The sequence below is a fragment of the Colobus angolensis genome, unplaced genomic scaffold (genome assembly GCF_000951035.1).
Source record: "Colobus angolensis palliatus isolate OR3802 unplaced genomic scaffold, Cang.pa_1.0 Scaffold157, whole genome shotgun sequence".
Lineage (NCBI taxonomy): Eukaryota > Metazoa > Chordata > Mammalia > Primates > Cercopithecidae > Colobus > Colobus angolensis.
In genome coordinates this window covers 2118973-2134618 of record NW_012114677.1, presented here as the reverse complement: position 1 = coordinate 2134618, position 15646 = coordinate 2118973, and the positions used below count along the sequence as shown (strand labels likewise).

General features: G+C 50.0%; 2 protein-coding genes across 4 annotated transcripts in view; one reads left to right on the top strand and one right to left on the bottom strand.

The window, feature by feature from the left end:
• Positions 1–12001, bottom strand: part of GAK (cyclin G associated kinase) — an 81729-nt gene extending 69728 nt beyond the window's left edge. The window contains exon 1 of one of the 3 annotated variants that reach the window (XM_011936794.1): positions 11654–12001. In XM_011936794.1, coding sequence (XP_011792184.1) covers positions 11654–11798 — 145 coding nt within the window. In that variant the 5' untranslated portion in view covers positions 11799–12001. The remainder of the gene's footprint in view (positions 1–11653) is intronic. The other 2 variants (XM_011936795.1, XM_011936796.1) reach the window with 2 other exon arrangements.
• Positions 12002–12017: 16 nt separating this feature from the next.
• Positions 12018–15646, top strand: part of TMEM175 (transmembrane protein 175) — a 48639-nt gene continuing 45010 nt past the window's right edge. Inside the window, exon 1 of the mRNA XM_011936828.1 lies at positions 12018–12151. The gene's annotated coding sequence lies outside the window, so the exon portion shown is untranslated. The remainder of the gene's footprint in view (positions 12152–15646) is intronic.

Genomic DNA, 15646 nt, shown 5'->3' with positions numbered 1-15646 from the left:
TCCGCCTCCCAGGCTCAAGCAATCCTCTTGCCTCAGCCTCCCCAGTAGCTGCAACTACAGACGTGTGTCACTACGCCCAGCTAAGTTTTATATTTTTAGTAGAGATGGGGTTTCACTGTGTTGCCCAGGTTGGTCTCGAACTCCTGGCTTCAGGTGCCTTGGCCTCCTGAAGTGCTGGGAGCCACTGCGCCAGGCCCATCCAGACGATTTCTGACAGAGGCACAGAAGCAACTCCGTGGAAGATCCACAAATGGTGCCGGACAATGAGCTTCATGTAAACGTCAGCCACGTACAGTCATTCATCAAAATAAACACGGACATAAATGCACCACTGTGAAGGTTTAAAACTTCCAGAAACACAAAAGAGACAAAGCTTTAAGATAAAGAGCTAAGAATCCTTAGCTGTGACAAGGCGTGATTCATAAAAGGAAAAAACAACAGATCAGACTTCACAATGAAAAACTTTGGATCTGCAAAAGACCCAGTTTTGTTTTTTAATTAACTGGTCTGAGTCTGCGTCCAAAAAGACCCTGTTCAGGGGATGAAGAGACAAGCTGCAGACTAGGAAAAGACACTTGAAAACCCCGTGTCTACAAAGGACTTGTATCTACAATAAAGAACACTTATTTTAAAACTTGGTCAAAAAAACAGAATTAGGAAGTGCGCAAAAGACATGAACAGACATTTCACCACTGAAGATACGCAGATGGCAAAGAAGCATTCCCAAGCTATTGGGAAAATGCAAATCAAAACCACAAGGCGGTATCACTACACATGTATCACAATGATCACAATAAAAATGATGACGCCAAATGCTGGTGAGTATAAAGAGAAACTCACTGTTACGGACTGAACTGTGTGCCCCCAAAATGCATCTGCGGAAGCCCCAGATGACCCTACGTGGAGATGGGCCTGAAGTAATTAAGGATAAATAAGGTCCTATGAGTGGGGTCCTAATCCAATAGGACTGCCGTCCTTGTAAGATGAAGACACACCAGAGATGTCAGCATCCCCTCAGCAAAAAGGCAGCATTGGCCGTGCGCGGTGGCTCATGCCTGTAATCCCAGCACTTTCGGAGGCCAAGGTGGGCGGATCACTTGAGGTCAGGAGTTTGAGACCAACCTGGGCAACATGGTGAAACCCTGTCTCTACTAAAAACACAAAAATCAGCAGAGCATGGTGGCAGGCGCCTGCAATCCCAGCTGCTCGGGAGGCTGAGGCAGAGAACTGCTTGAACCTGGGAGGCGGAGCTTGCAGTGAGCCGAGATCGCGCCACTGCACTCCAGCCTGGGTGACAGAACGAGACTCCGTCTCAAAGAAAAAAAAAAAAAAAAAAAAAGAGGCAGCATCTGCAAACAAGCAAGAGAGGCCTCTCCAGGAATCAGCACTGACAGCATCTTGCTCTTGGCCTTCGACCCTCCAGAACTGCCAGACTGAATTTCTACTGCTCCACCACTCAGTCTGGAGTATTTTGTTACGGCAGTCTAACCAGGCTGATACGCTCCTACATTGCTGGTGGGAATGTCTGGCCACTCAAGAAACAATCTGGCAGTTTTCTAACAAACTAAACACATAATTACCACACGTGAACCAGCAACTGCACTCTTAGACATTTATCCCAGAAATGAAACTGTATATTCACACAAAAACCCATATGCGAGTGTCACAGCAGCTTTATTTGTAATAGCCAAAACCGGAAACAGCCAGATGTCCTTCCACGGGTGGCTGGCTGGGCAAGCGGCGCACATTCACACAGAGGAGTCTCACCACAGGAAATGAGCTACTGACACACACAACCGCCTGAAGAATTCTGCACTTCCCCTTACACAGCATCCTTCGGATGACAAAATCACAGACAGAGCAAACACTAGGGCTTTCCAGGGGCTAAGGAAATGGCGAGGCTGTGAGAGGTGGCACGAGGGCTCCCTGCGGGGACGGAGCCTTCCACAGCTTCACCTGCACCAGGGTCGGCATCCCGACCGTCACCAAGGGGGAAACCGGGCAAGGGTCTGAAATATAAAAGATCTCCATCTTTTCTCACAGCTGCGTGGGAACCGACAATGAACTCAAAACATTGTATTTACTTATTTTAAAATAACAGTAATGTTTATTATTAAACATTTTTTGTAAAATAATGTTTATTGTAAAATAACAGTAACGTATAAAACATTAAAGAAGGGCATGCCAGGCACCTCCAAGACCCTGTCGTACACCTTTTACTGCACATACTCTGCCAATTAAGAAACAGGCACAGGCCAGGCACAGTGGCCCACACCTGCAATCCCAGCTCTTTGGGAGGCTGAGGGGGGAGAATCACTTGAGCCCAGGAGTTCTGAGAACAGCCTACAGGCAGCCTAACAAGACTCCATCTCTACCAGAAATAAATTAAAAATTAGCCAGGCGTGGTGGTGAGTGCCTGTGGTCCCAGCTACCTGGGAGGCTGAGGTGGGAGGACTGCTTGAGCCCAGGAGTTCAAGACTGCAGTGAGCCATGATCGTGCCACTGTACTCCAGCCTGGGCAACAGAGCAAGACCTCATCTCAAGCGCAAGGAGTGGAGGGGTGGGGAGTGGAGGCACAAAGACATCAAATGCTCAGGCCAGGCCAGATCTCAAGGCCCAGGTTCCCTGAGGAGGCCTGTCCTGAGACAGCAGAGTGACCACAGCTAAGGCTTGCCTTCTGTTTCTCACATAAATTATATAAATATGTAAACATAGGACCTGTATCCAAAATAAGCAGAGACTCTCCCAACTCCTGCCCAATAAAGAACGCACAAAAAGGTCAGGCACGGTGGCTCACGCCAGCAATCCCAGCATTCTGGGAGGCCAAGGCAGGAGTTTGAGACCAGCCTGACCAACATAGTGAAACCCCATCTCTACTACAATACACAAAATTAGATGGGCCTGGTGGTGCACGCCTGTAATCCCAGCTAGCTGGGAGGCTGAGGCAGGAGAATTGCTTGAACCTGGGAGGTGGAGCTTGCAGTGAGCCAAGACGGCGCCACTGCACTCCAGCCTGGGCAAGACTCCGTCTCAAAAAAGAAAAAAAAACCATCGCTGAACATCATTATCATCAGGGAAATTCCAATGAAATCACAATGAGATCGACACCACTGCACACCCGTAAGAATGGATGCAATCAAAATGAAAGACCACCAGAAACACTGGTGAGCAAGTGGAGAGCCAGGAACTCTCCAGTGTGGCTGGTGGAAATGCAAAATGGTGTAGCTGCTGTGGAAAGAGATTTGGTTGTTTCATGTGACGTTCAACTTAAATCCAATCTCTAAGTCGGCAATCCTACTCCTTGGTATTTTTTACCCAAGACAAAGGAAAACACATGTGCACAAAAAGACTTGGGAAAAAATGTTCTCAGCGACTTTATTCATAACAGCGGATATGACTTGGATCTTTACTTGTAACAGTGGATACGGTTTGGATCTGTGTCCCCACGCAAATCTCATGTTCACTTGTGACCCCCAATGTTGGAGGAGAGGCCTGGTGGGAGGTGACTGGATCATGGGGATGGAGTTCCACCGGGGGGTTGCTCTCAGGATAGTGAGTGCTCTCCTGTGAGATGGGAGTCCTCCCCCTACACACCCCGGGGGGCTGCTCTCAGGACAGTGAGTGCTCTCCTGTGAGATCTGGTTAGACACTGGGGAGGGAGTCCTCCCCCTACACACCCCGGGGGGCTGCTCTCAGGACAGTGAAATCTGATTGGGTCTTGAGGACAGAGTTGGGTGGAGGGGGGGGTGCCTCAGGATAGTGAGATCTGATTGGGTCATGAGGATGGGGGGGGGCTGCTCTCAGGATACTGGGTGCTCTCCTGTGAGATCTGGTTGCCTGAAAGTGTGGCACCTCCCCCTCACTCTCTTCCCTGCCTCCCCTTAGCCTTCCACCAGGACTGAGAGTCTCCTGAGGCCTCCCCAGCCATGCTTCCGGTACAGCCTGAGGAACAGTGAGCCAATTACACCTCTTTTTCTCACAAATCACCCAATCTCAGGTGTTTATGCAGTGTGAGAACAGACTATCACAATAGCCCAAAATGGAAACAACCCAAACATCTATCAACAAGTGAGTGGATTTAAAAGCTGTGGTACATCCACACAAACTGAATCCAACTCAGCAATAAAGGGAACACATTTCTGATACAAACATCACGAGGAAACTTCAAAACTACGAACGTCAAGAAAAGCACACAGGGTAGGATTCGACATTCACAATGGTCATGACAGCAAAACCAGTCATGGTGAGCCGAAGCCAGGAGCAAGGGCTCATCTGGCCAGGGGAGGGAAGGATGACTGGAACGGGGCACAAGGGGTTTCTGGAGTAACTTGACTGTCCTCCATTGCAACAGGTGTTTTAGCTACACAAGTAAAAGCACTTGTCAAAGCACTTAAATTCAACATATTTTAGTGTTATGTCCATAATAATTTAAATTTCTTTAACTAAAAGAAAAACGGGCCGGGCGCAGTGGCTCCTGCCTGCAATCCCAGCACTTTGGGGGGCCGAGGCAGGCAGATCACCTGAGGTCAGGAGTTCAAGGCCAGCCTGGCCACTATGGCGAAACCCTGTCTCTATTAAAAATACAAAAATTAGCCTGGTGTAGTGGCACGTGCTTCGGAGGTTAAGACACGAGAATCTTTTGAACCTAGGAGGAGGAGGTTGCTGTGAGCTGAGATCATACCACTGCACTCCAGCCTGGGCAACAGAGCAAGACTCCATCTCAAAAAAATAAAAATAAAAAAATAACAGGCACAGGATATGAATGTGTGAAGCCAGAAGGGGAGGTTGAGCAGCAAATAAGCGTTATCAAACTCACTACTCAGAAAGGCACAAATCAAAGCTTGATACTTTCTAATCCCATCAAAATTCCCAAATAAAACAAACCCCCAGGGGACATTCCGAGGACTCGGGACACTAGAGTCTGCCGCCCCCGAGCAGCCTGCAGGCCCCGTGAGCAGAGCTGGGCAACCTTCCCCCACACATCCATGCAAGGGGCTGAGGACACCTCTCACCAGGATGGGTGTAGGATGCACAGGGCACACTGGGGACAGTACAGAGTGCCGGGGGACAGTGAGGTCAGCACAGGACCACTACAGGCAGATCTGAGTATCTTTTTTAATCAACTCGGCTGCTTTTAAGAAAGACACTTTTCGCCGGGAGCAGTGGCTCAAGCCAGTAATCCCAGCACTTTGGGAGGCCGAGACGGGCGGATCACGAGGTCAGGAGATCGAGACCATCCTGGCTAACATGGTGAAACCCCGTCTCTACTAAAAAATACAAAAAAATTAGCCGGGCGAGGTGGCGGGTGCCTGTAGTCCCAGCTACTCGGGAGGCTGAGGCAGGAGAATGGCGTAAACCCGGGAGGCGGAGCTTGCAGTGAGCTGAGATCCGGCCACTGCACTCCAGCCTGAGTGACAGAGCGCCAGACTCCGTCTCAAAAAAAAAAAGAAAGACACTTTTCAGGCCGGGTGCGGTGGCTCAAGCCTGTCATCCCAGTACTTTGGGAGGCCGAGACGGGCGGATCACGAGGTCGGGAGATCGAGACCATCCTGGCTAACATGGTGAAACCCCGTCTCTACTAAAAAATACAAAAAAATTAGCCGGGCGAGGTGGCGGGTGCCTGTAGTCCCAGCTACTCGGGAGGCTGAGGCAGGAGAATGGCGTAAACCCGGGAGGCGGAGCTTGCAGTGAGCTGAGATCTGGCCACTGCACTCCAGCCAGGGCGACAGAGCGAGACTCCGTCTCAAAAAAAAAAAGACACTTTTCTAACACAAAATACTACACACCAACACTTTCAATACACACGTAATTCACCACACTACAGAATGAATCTGTGTCCCCTCCAAAATTCCTGTGTGAAATCCTAATACCCAAGGTGATGGTGTTAGGAGGTGGGGCCTCCTTGGGGGTGATCAGGCCATGAAGGTGGAGCCCTCAGGACTGGGATTACTGTCCTAATAAAGGAAGCCCCAGAGAGCACTCCCTCACCGCTTTCGCCCTGTGAGGACACAGCAAGAAGGTGCTGGACCCTCACCAGACACCAGATCTGCTGGCGCCTTGCGCCTGGACTTCCAGCCTGCAGAGCCGTGAGGAATAAACGTCTGTGGTTCACAGGACCCCAGCGTATGATATTGTTACAGGAGCACGGATGGACTGGGACACAGGGATGCGCACCCACGCAGACACAACCACGAGTGATTCACCAGGAGTCCACAGAGCGCAGAAGGAGGAATGGGGAGTGGCCCAGCCCAACCATCACCCCCCCCCCGAGTGGTGAGCCCACCCCAGGGGGTCCTCCCCGACAGTGACCTCCCTGAACGGCTAACTCACCCCAGGGGTCCTCCCTGACAGTGACCTCCCTGAACGGCTAATTCAGCCGAGGGGGTCCTCCCCAGTGATGTCCCTGCATGTCAACAGACAGAAACCACAGAAGTAACAGGCTTGCTCCTGCCACGGGTTAGGTGGGCCGCAGCCGAGCACGAAGCGGTGTTGGCCTGTCACACTCCGCCCCAGCAGCCTCTGCTACCTTAGCTGCTCAGACATCTCCTCCAGGGCACAATGCACAGACCCGCGGGGGGCAGGGAGGGCCCTAAGGACACCTCCTTCGGGCTCCAAGTCCCCACTCCACAACTCCACCTCTGGCAAGTGACTAATCTCCACAAACGTCACTTTTCTCTTCTGCGAGATGGGAGTAATTATAGTACCCACTTTCCAGGGCTACTGTGAGGACCACATTGTTGGGAATAAGCCCCCCAAAATCTGGCCATAAACTGGCCCCAAAACTGGCCATAAACAAAATCTCTGCAGCCCTGTGACATGTTCATGATGGACATAATGCCCATGCTGGAAGGTTGTGGGTTTACCAGAATGAGGGCAAGGGACACCTGGCCCGCCCAGGGCAGAAAACCGCTTAAAGGCATTCTTAAACCACAAACAATAGCAAGAGTGATCTGTGTCTTAGGGACATGCTCCTGCTGGAGTTCACTAGCCCAGCCTCTTCCTTTAATTCAGTCCATCCCTTCCTTTCCCATAAGGGATACTTCTAGTTAATTTAACATCTATAGAAACAACGCTTATGACTGGCTTGCTGTTAATAAAGACGTGGGTAAATCTCTGTTCGGGGCTGTCAGCTCTGAAGGCTGTGAGACCCCTGATTTCCCACTCCACACCTCTGTATTTCTGTGTGTATGTCTTTAATTCCTCTAGTGCTGGTGGGTTAGGGTCTCCCCGACATTGCTGGTCTCCACACACACAATCCACATAAAGCACTACGGACTGAGCTCGGCAAATACTAACAGCCTCTAAATGTTGCCATGGTGGTTCTGACCATTACTATTTCACACTGGGAACTAGTCAAAGTGGACAAAGGTTGATGATCAAGCCATCAACCTGGAAGTGAAGGGGGTATGAGGAGAGCCGCGAGAGGGCAGCTACTCTGTGATGAGGAGGGCCATGAGAGGGCAGCTACTCACGTGGCAGAATATGACCCTCACAGGCCTGATGACCTAGAACCAACTACCCAAGCCCCAGAGACCCTGGTTACCTGTGCTCCGCACTGCCCCACAACCGTCCCTGCTTACCTGTGCTCTGCACCGCCCCGCACTCCTCCCTGCTTACCTGCGCTCTGTACTGCCCCGCATCCCTCCCCGGTTACCTGCGCTCTGCACCGCCCCGCACCCGTCCCCGGTTATCTGCGCTCTGCACCGCCCCGCACCCCTCCCCGGTTACCTGCGCTCTGCACCGCCCCGCACCCGTCCCCGGTTATCTGCGCTCTGCACCGCCCCGCACCCGTCCCCGGTTATCTGCGCTCTGCACCGCCCCGCACCCCTCCCCGGTTACCTGCGCTCTGCACTGCCCCACACGCCTCCCTGGGTGAGTGCAGCCCCTGCACTTCAGGCTCTGGGTCCAGCAGAGGTACAAAGAAGCAAGGATGACAGAACCTTGGAGGCCAAGAGAACAGCACACAGCTTCAGAGGCAGATGCCCTCAGTCCCAAGTCCTATGTGGGAAAAGGGCTTGCTACAAGGCTGGCTCGCCACAGCAACCTAAGGGTCTACTTTTTTTTTTTTTTTGAAATAGAGTCTCGCTCTGTCGCCCAGGCTTGGAGTCCAATGGCGCAATCTCTGCTCACTGCAGCCTCCGCCTCCTGGGTTCAAGTGATTCTCCTGCCTCAGCCTCTTGAGTAGCAGGACTACAGGCACACGCCACCATGCCCAGTTAATTTTTCTATTTTTAGTAGATATGGGGTTTTGGAATGTTGGCCAGGCTGGTTTCGAACTCCTGACCTCAGGTGATCTGCCCACCTCTGCCGCCAAAGTGCTGAGATTACAGGCATGAGCCATTGTACCTGGCCGGGTCTATCTACTTTTAAGATCTGTCTAAGGCTGGACACATTAGCTCACGCCTGTCATACCAGCACTCTGGGAGGCCAAGGCCGGGGGATCACGTGGGCCCAGGAGAACAAGGTCGCAGTGAGTCGTGATCGTTCCACTGCACTCAGCCTGGGCAACAGATCCAGACTCTTTCCAATAAAAGAAAGTGATCTCAAGTGTACCCTGCAGAGGACACGCAGGGCCAGCATGTGGCCTCCCTGCCACTGAGCCCACCTGGGAGGGTTTCTGAAACTTGCGGCCAAGAGTCTTGTCTGTATCACACAATTCTGCAACTGTCAGTACTCAACATTCCCATGGGCCTCACCCAGTCCAGAATTCTACGTAAGTGAAAGGAGGAAGCCTCCAAAAGCCATGTCAAAGAGGAAGAAGGGTGGAAAGCCAAGATCACAAACAAGTGGCCCTGGGGGTGCGAGTAGGCTGTGCCCTCCCCATTCCTTAGGCCAGAGCTTGACCCCCAAGGCTCTTGAGTGGGCCCAGCCACTCAGCTAATACTGAGCATGGCACACAAAGGCTGCTGGCTGGCAGAAATTACGTGCAGCACCCAACCAAACGCACGAGGTGGGTTATGCTTAAACTACACGACAGCTGTGCGGCATCGTTTTCATTTTCTGCCCCAATTTACCTCACTAGCAGTAACACCGAGTTCAAGTCAGCCACACAGGGAAGGTGGATTTCCCTGCAGTCAGGGCACGGCAGGCTCCATTTCAAAAGCAACGGCACGCAGAACCCAAAACAAAGAACACACAGCATACACCTGCCCTGGGCATCTCTGACACGGTTGGTGCTCCTGATAATCTGCCTTTTAAAAAAGTGAAGACTAGCCTAGGTGGGAAACGGCACATGCCTGTAATTCTAGCTACTCGGGAGGCCGAGGCAGGAAGATCCAGAGCCCAGTTCAAATCCATCCTGAGTAACAGCAAGACCTCGTCTCTCAAAGAAAAAAAAAAAAAGGAAGATGACAGAACAAATTTGAAGAAATTAGAAAGCTATCTGGTTCCACAGTTCTACCTAAAAACCCATTCACACCACAAGTCCAAATTCCTAAAAGTTAAGAGAACCGTTTTTTCCTAACTCATTTGACAGCAAATCCTAGTCTATCATAACCTCATTTGGGATAAAACCTGACATGAACTGATATGGAGCTAATCGCAGACTTTATCCCACAGTGAGAATATTTAGTCATTTAATTACAGAAACATTAATGTATTCAATGACAGAATACTTTCCCAAGTTCTCTGGGAGTATCCCATGATACACAGCTTATATGCTGCAATGATCATTCTGAAATCTGAAAAATTCTGGAATCATAAACATCTGTACTCAAGAGTTCAGATTACAGGCCATCACCATGTTTACACAAGACAGCCTGAACTCCCACAGCCTATGTTCTAAGGTTGCTGTCCAGACAAAACTTATTTAAGTATGTTTATACAAAATACTTAATTCAGCTTTCACACCCTGTTTCAGTTCAAAGAGACTTCAAAGAACTTAGGAGGCTGCAGGCCACCTATTAAGCTCACAAGGAGGAAATCTACAGCTCCTAATTGCATTGGTTATTTTTATCTCCTGACTCGCCTAGATAGCAAAGGGAAACAAGTTCCTTTGCACAACCTCAGCGGCCTCCCACATTTCCTTGTTCTTCTTCCTGGGTGCTAAGTGACCCACAGGCTTCTTTCTTTACACAAATCTTCCTCTCGGGGCCCCAGTGAGGGTGCAATCTCCATCCCTCAAACCCTGATCCGTGCCATCTTCTGCTTGACTCCTTCCCAGAGCTCACACTGTGTGTACCACCCCAGGGATCCCACCGCCAAGGATCTGTCCCTATGCTGCCTCTGTCTCTCCGCCGCTTGAGCACCGGTCTGAGGTTCCAGAAACCAAGTCTTGTCCACTATGAATTTCTTAAAGAATGAAGATAACCACCTAGTATTTTCAGAATAAATGAGCTAATCTGAGAGAAATCTGTTTCTAACAGACGTGAAAGAGTATCACACTTCAGCCCCCACCTCTGAAAGAAGAGCTTGGAGCTTTCTGACCAAATTGTACCCAAAATCTGTTTGGTTTTGACCACAATGGAGACAAAGTGTGTGATAACACTGCAGTCAGAATGTCTCCGCAGACCTTCTGTGATAATCAGAAGTCTGGGATAGTTTCCTGTCTGGTCACAGGGCAGGCACCTGGACAGGCTAACCCTCCAGCCCTGAGAGGTACCACGGAGCTGGTGAGGGTGACGGCTTTTGTGTCACTTCACTCCCTCGCCCTGTGCCAATACAGCAGAATAGAGTCACGCTTCCGCACCGAAGTCAACCATGTTTAGCCAACAAACTTCACAGCCAGTGAAACGTGACACACACTGGACAACAAATGGAAGGAAAATCCACAAGAGAGAAGGGGACTCACTGACACTGGTGATCGATTCCGTGTGAACGGACAGGACGTTCAGGCAGCTAGAAATGGAGACCGACTCAAGAGGACTTAAGCCGAGTGATTGTCCACTCTGCAAGTTCTGTATAGGGCGCAACTACTGGCTCTGTTTCCTGTACTACACACAGAATCACACGAGTAGATGTTCACCGGGAAGAGAAACACTGAGGCATTAAGAAGAGGAATGGGGATCACCAGACAGAGCCCTGTCTACCCTCAGCCAACCCCCCCACCCCCCAGGCTACGACCGCAACTACCTGCAACACGTGTGCATCCACCTACCTACTGTCAAGTTCCCTGGACTGTAGAAGAATCAGCCCTAACCTCCAAAGTCCAGTCCTGTCCCTGCCTGCTCAATAACCCTAGACGTCCGGCAAAAGGCCAAGGCTTAAACCCACCTCCTGCACCGCTCACCTCCTGACTCCAGCTGTCGGCCTTCTAGCACCCTCCCTCAGCCTCCACTGTAGGCCCCCATCCAAGCTCCCTGCCTGCCACCATCCCCCACCTCACCCTAACATCTTCCCCCACCCACCCTGGGGGGTTCCCCAAGCCCCAGGTCTTGCTCCAACTTGACCTTACTCCTATCACAAGAAAGTACCCCGGCCCCAGACTCGCCCTCCGCAATCACCGCCAGCAGGCACTGACCTACGGGGCCCCCACTGTGACCCTCGCCTGGCCCTGACCCACGCTCTCGGCAGAGATCCTCCCCTGGCCGACCCTGACCCACAACCCACGCTGGGACCCCTAACCCACGCCCTTCCACTCCAAGCTGACGCTGCCCCCAGCGTCCCGGAGACAACACTCCGCGGCCGCACCCGCGCTGCCGACCCGGGGCCTCACCTTCGGCCAGGACCCGCCGCACCCGCAGCCGCAGGTCGCCCAGTTCCACCGTCTGCCCCACGAAATCACTCTGGTCGCGGCCGGAAGCACCGCCCAGGGAGCCTGGACCCGCCAAGAAGTCGAGCGCCGACTGCAGCAGCGACATGGCGGTGGCTGCGCCGCTCCCCGCGGCAGCCGGAGTGGTCGGGCTCGGGCTCCCGCTCACTAGCCGTCCGGGTCAGCTCAGCAACCGCCGGTCCCGAGCTGCACCATCTTCCGCCCCGACGCCGTGACGTGCTCGCGCATGAGGACGCGTCGCGTCAGGCGGCGTCGGGGCCCAGCTCTGTCCCCTCCGCCGCGGCCTCACTTCCTGTCTGCGCGCTCAGGCGCGGAGGGCTGACGGAGACAGCGCGTGCGCGGCGTCGCCGAGCTTGTGATGAACTTCCGGTTACCAAGCTCCCGGCCGGGCTGACTCCAGCGGAGGCGCGTGGAGCAGTCGCCGCGGCAATTCCCGCCCAGGTAGTTCAGCGCCCCAGCCCAACTCCCGGTACCGTTCCCCACGTGGTCTGTTTTCTGGGAGGCTCCTTCTCAGGTGTCTTCGATTTAAGCGCTTCGCCATCCTCTGGGTGGAGTCAGCCTCCCGTTTGCTGTTAGCGCTGCGTTTGCGAATGGGTTCGAGCATTTTTCTCTCGGTTGGCTAAGGAGCAAGGAGTTAGCGTGCGTTAAGCTATCAATAAATACTTGGTTTTTGTCTCATGAAGGTCGGAGTTTCCTGTGACGCTTAGCGACTAAGCTTGGCAGCCCCCTCCCCGCAGCCAGGCAGGCAGTTGGCAAGGGAAACGCTGCTGCTCTGCCTTGTCTTCCGAGCAGAGGGCCAGGGTCTGGGCTGGGGCAGTGACCGATAGTGGGAGCTGTGGGCTAGAAAACCTTCGTCCTGGGCAACCACAACACTGCAGAGACTGCTGTGACCCTCAAGGTTCGTTCGCACCCTGACATTTTCCAAGGCAAAAGCAAGTCCTCATGAACCACTTGGAAGGGTTCATAATGCCCAACCATTTGGAGATGAAAAGGTGACTTTCCTTCTAGGATAATGAGGAAATGGCTCACCGACAGTGCATTTTTAGTTTTTGGCCCACACAGTATTTGGGGGTTGGGAGTGGGTAACAGGAGGTAAATTAGTTGCTGTCATTTAAAGACTGATGCCAGGCGCTGTGGCTCGCGCCTGTAATCCCAGTACTTTGGGAGGCCGAGGCGGGCGGATCACCTGAGGTCAGGAGTTTCAGACCAGCCTGGTCAACATGGTGAAACCCTGTCTCTACTAAAAATACAAAAATTAGCTGAGCGTGGTGGCAGGTGCCTGTAATCCCAGCTACTCAGGAGACTGAGGCAGGAGAATCGCTTGAACCCAGGAGGCGGGCGCCACTGCACTCCAGCCTGAGACTCTGCCTCAAAAAATAAATCATCATCATCATCATCATCATCATCATTATTGAAAGGCCTGAACGTTAAAAACCTAGTTTTCCAGCTTCTGTGGAAAAATCAAACCTGTCAATATTGGACCCCAAATGATGTGTGTTACCAGTTACCTAGAGCGGTCCCTCCAGGTAAGACACAGTCGTTTGCCTGACCAGATTGGCTCATGTATGTTACCTGCCTGGTTCCTATAGTCATTTGAGGTTGCACCCTTTCCATAAAGTTATTTGTTCTCAAACTCAAAAATGGATTCTAAAGCTCAAATCAGCCTTTTAGCTGTCCCAGAAGCTAACATCTGTTATCATTAAAAGATAATAGACTCAGCTCATTGGAACACTTATCTATTTTATGGAATGAAGTGTTACTGGAATGAAGTTTATTGGAATGTAGCCAAATGAGATCTTTAAAAATACATATAACAAAAATAACAGTAGCAATAGCTCAGCTTATGCACTGATTCATTGCTTGCAACATCCTTTTCTGTAACGGTTCATTGTAATGGTCCTAAAACATCTTTGTGAAGAAAGCACAGTATAATTAACCCCCTTTATTTTGGGATGAGAAAATATGCTCAACAATGCCATTACTTGGCCAGGGTCAACAAGTGATACGGCTAAAATTTAATGCAAGTTCTGGCTTTTCCAGCCAGTGCATTTGTCTGGTGGACTGTGGAATAGAAGGATTGAGAGATCAGGAAAGAATCCCTGCTGGAGACAGACATCTGGGCATCCTCAGCATAGAGGTGGCAGTTGGCTCTAGGAGCTGAAGAGAGGACCAACAGAGATGGCGTACTAGACATAAAGAGGTTAGAATCTTCAGAGAATAGACAGCTTGTGGAGAAAGGGCAGCCAGTGAAGGAGGAAGAAAACCAAGAGGGTGTTGTCACAGAGCCAAGGAACGAGGATGTGCAGGGCAGAAAATGCAGCTAAGTGTCGAATGCCACTTAAAAGTCAAGTAGAAAAAGAAATGGAAGATACATGTTGATTTATTCACAACGGATCACTGGTGATCTCACCAAGAATAGCTTCATTGGAGTAATGAGGTGGAAGCTACATATCACCGTAGTAGAGGAATGAAGAGATGATGAGGTAGAGATGGCAAGTGGAGATAAGACGTTTGTCTGTGGAGGAGAATATGAACAACTTTAGGCCAACAAATTCAGCATCTTTAGCTCTAGACAGCTAGAAGGATGATGTAGTATTGAGATGTTTTAAGAGGAGAGATTCTTGAGCAGCCTAAAGCTGATGGAAGGGAAAGAAGGTTTGCTGGTACAGAAAAAAGAGGAATAATAAGATAATTCTATCTTAATGAGATACCTTCTGTCTCTTACAACATAGAAGGGGAATGACATCCAAAGCATAGGTAGAGATACTTGCTTTGGACATAGGAAAAACACTTAGGAAGAAAAATGGGCTGCAGTTGCAGGTGACCTTATGTATTTATTGGAATGAAGGTGAAGGAATTCTCTAATGGCTTCTGTTTTCATTGAGAATGAGGAAAGAAAAGCTTCAACTGAAAGTGAGAGGGGAAGTAGGAATCCCAAGATTTAAGCAGTGTCAAAAAGATCTAAAATAGCTAATTATGAAAAACCTAGCGAATAACTGGAAAGCATGATAGCATTCAAGCACTCATTTGGAGGCCATGAACTTACACTGGCATGACCTGGGATTGACTGGACATTTCTAAACCTTGTCATCACTTTGGAAACCAGAGTCGGACTACTTATCTTACAAATATTTCTGGAGCACCTTTATTTATCGGCATTGAAGTAGATGCCGTAGTAATACCATCTTAACCCTAATATCTATCTCCGTATCTCATGTGAACTCTCGGATGTTTGTTCTGAGATACCGCTACGTATATAAACATGTATATATCCAAAACTGAATTTATAGTCTTAATCCCCATACCTGATTTCCTGAATTTCATAGCAAAGGGGATTACAAGAAATTAAGAGGATCATTTTATAATGATGAAGGGATGAATTCATCAAAAAGACTTGATCTTAAACATTTATGCACCTAATAACAAAGCTCTAAAATACACAAAGCATAAACTAATAGCTCCAAGGAGAGAGCAATATCACCATTGTAGTTGGAGATTGATGTAGTTGGAGAATATTCTTTTTCAATAAATGGAGAATAAATGGATAGATACCCAGAAAATCACTAAGGATATAGAAGACTTGAACATGACTGCCAGTCAGCTTGATCTAATGAATGTTTATGGAACACTCCCCACAATAACAGCAGAATACAGAATTTTTCAAGTGCATTAAAACATTAACTGAGCCTGATCATATTCTGGTCTATTAAACAAGTATGTTAACTGACCAGAATGATATTGAATATTAAAGTAGAAATTAGTAATGGATTGGAAAATCCTTTCAATATTTGGAAACTGAATAACTCACTTTCGTTTTTTGTGTATTTTTTTAAACTCATTTTTAAATAACTCATGGTGGCCGGGCGCGGTGGCTCACGCCTATAATCCCAGCACTTTGGGAGGCTGAGGCGGGTGGATCACGAGGTCAGGAGATCG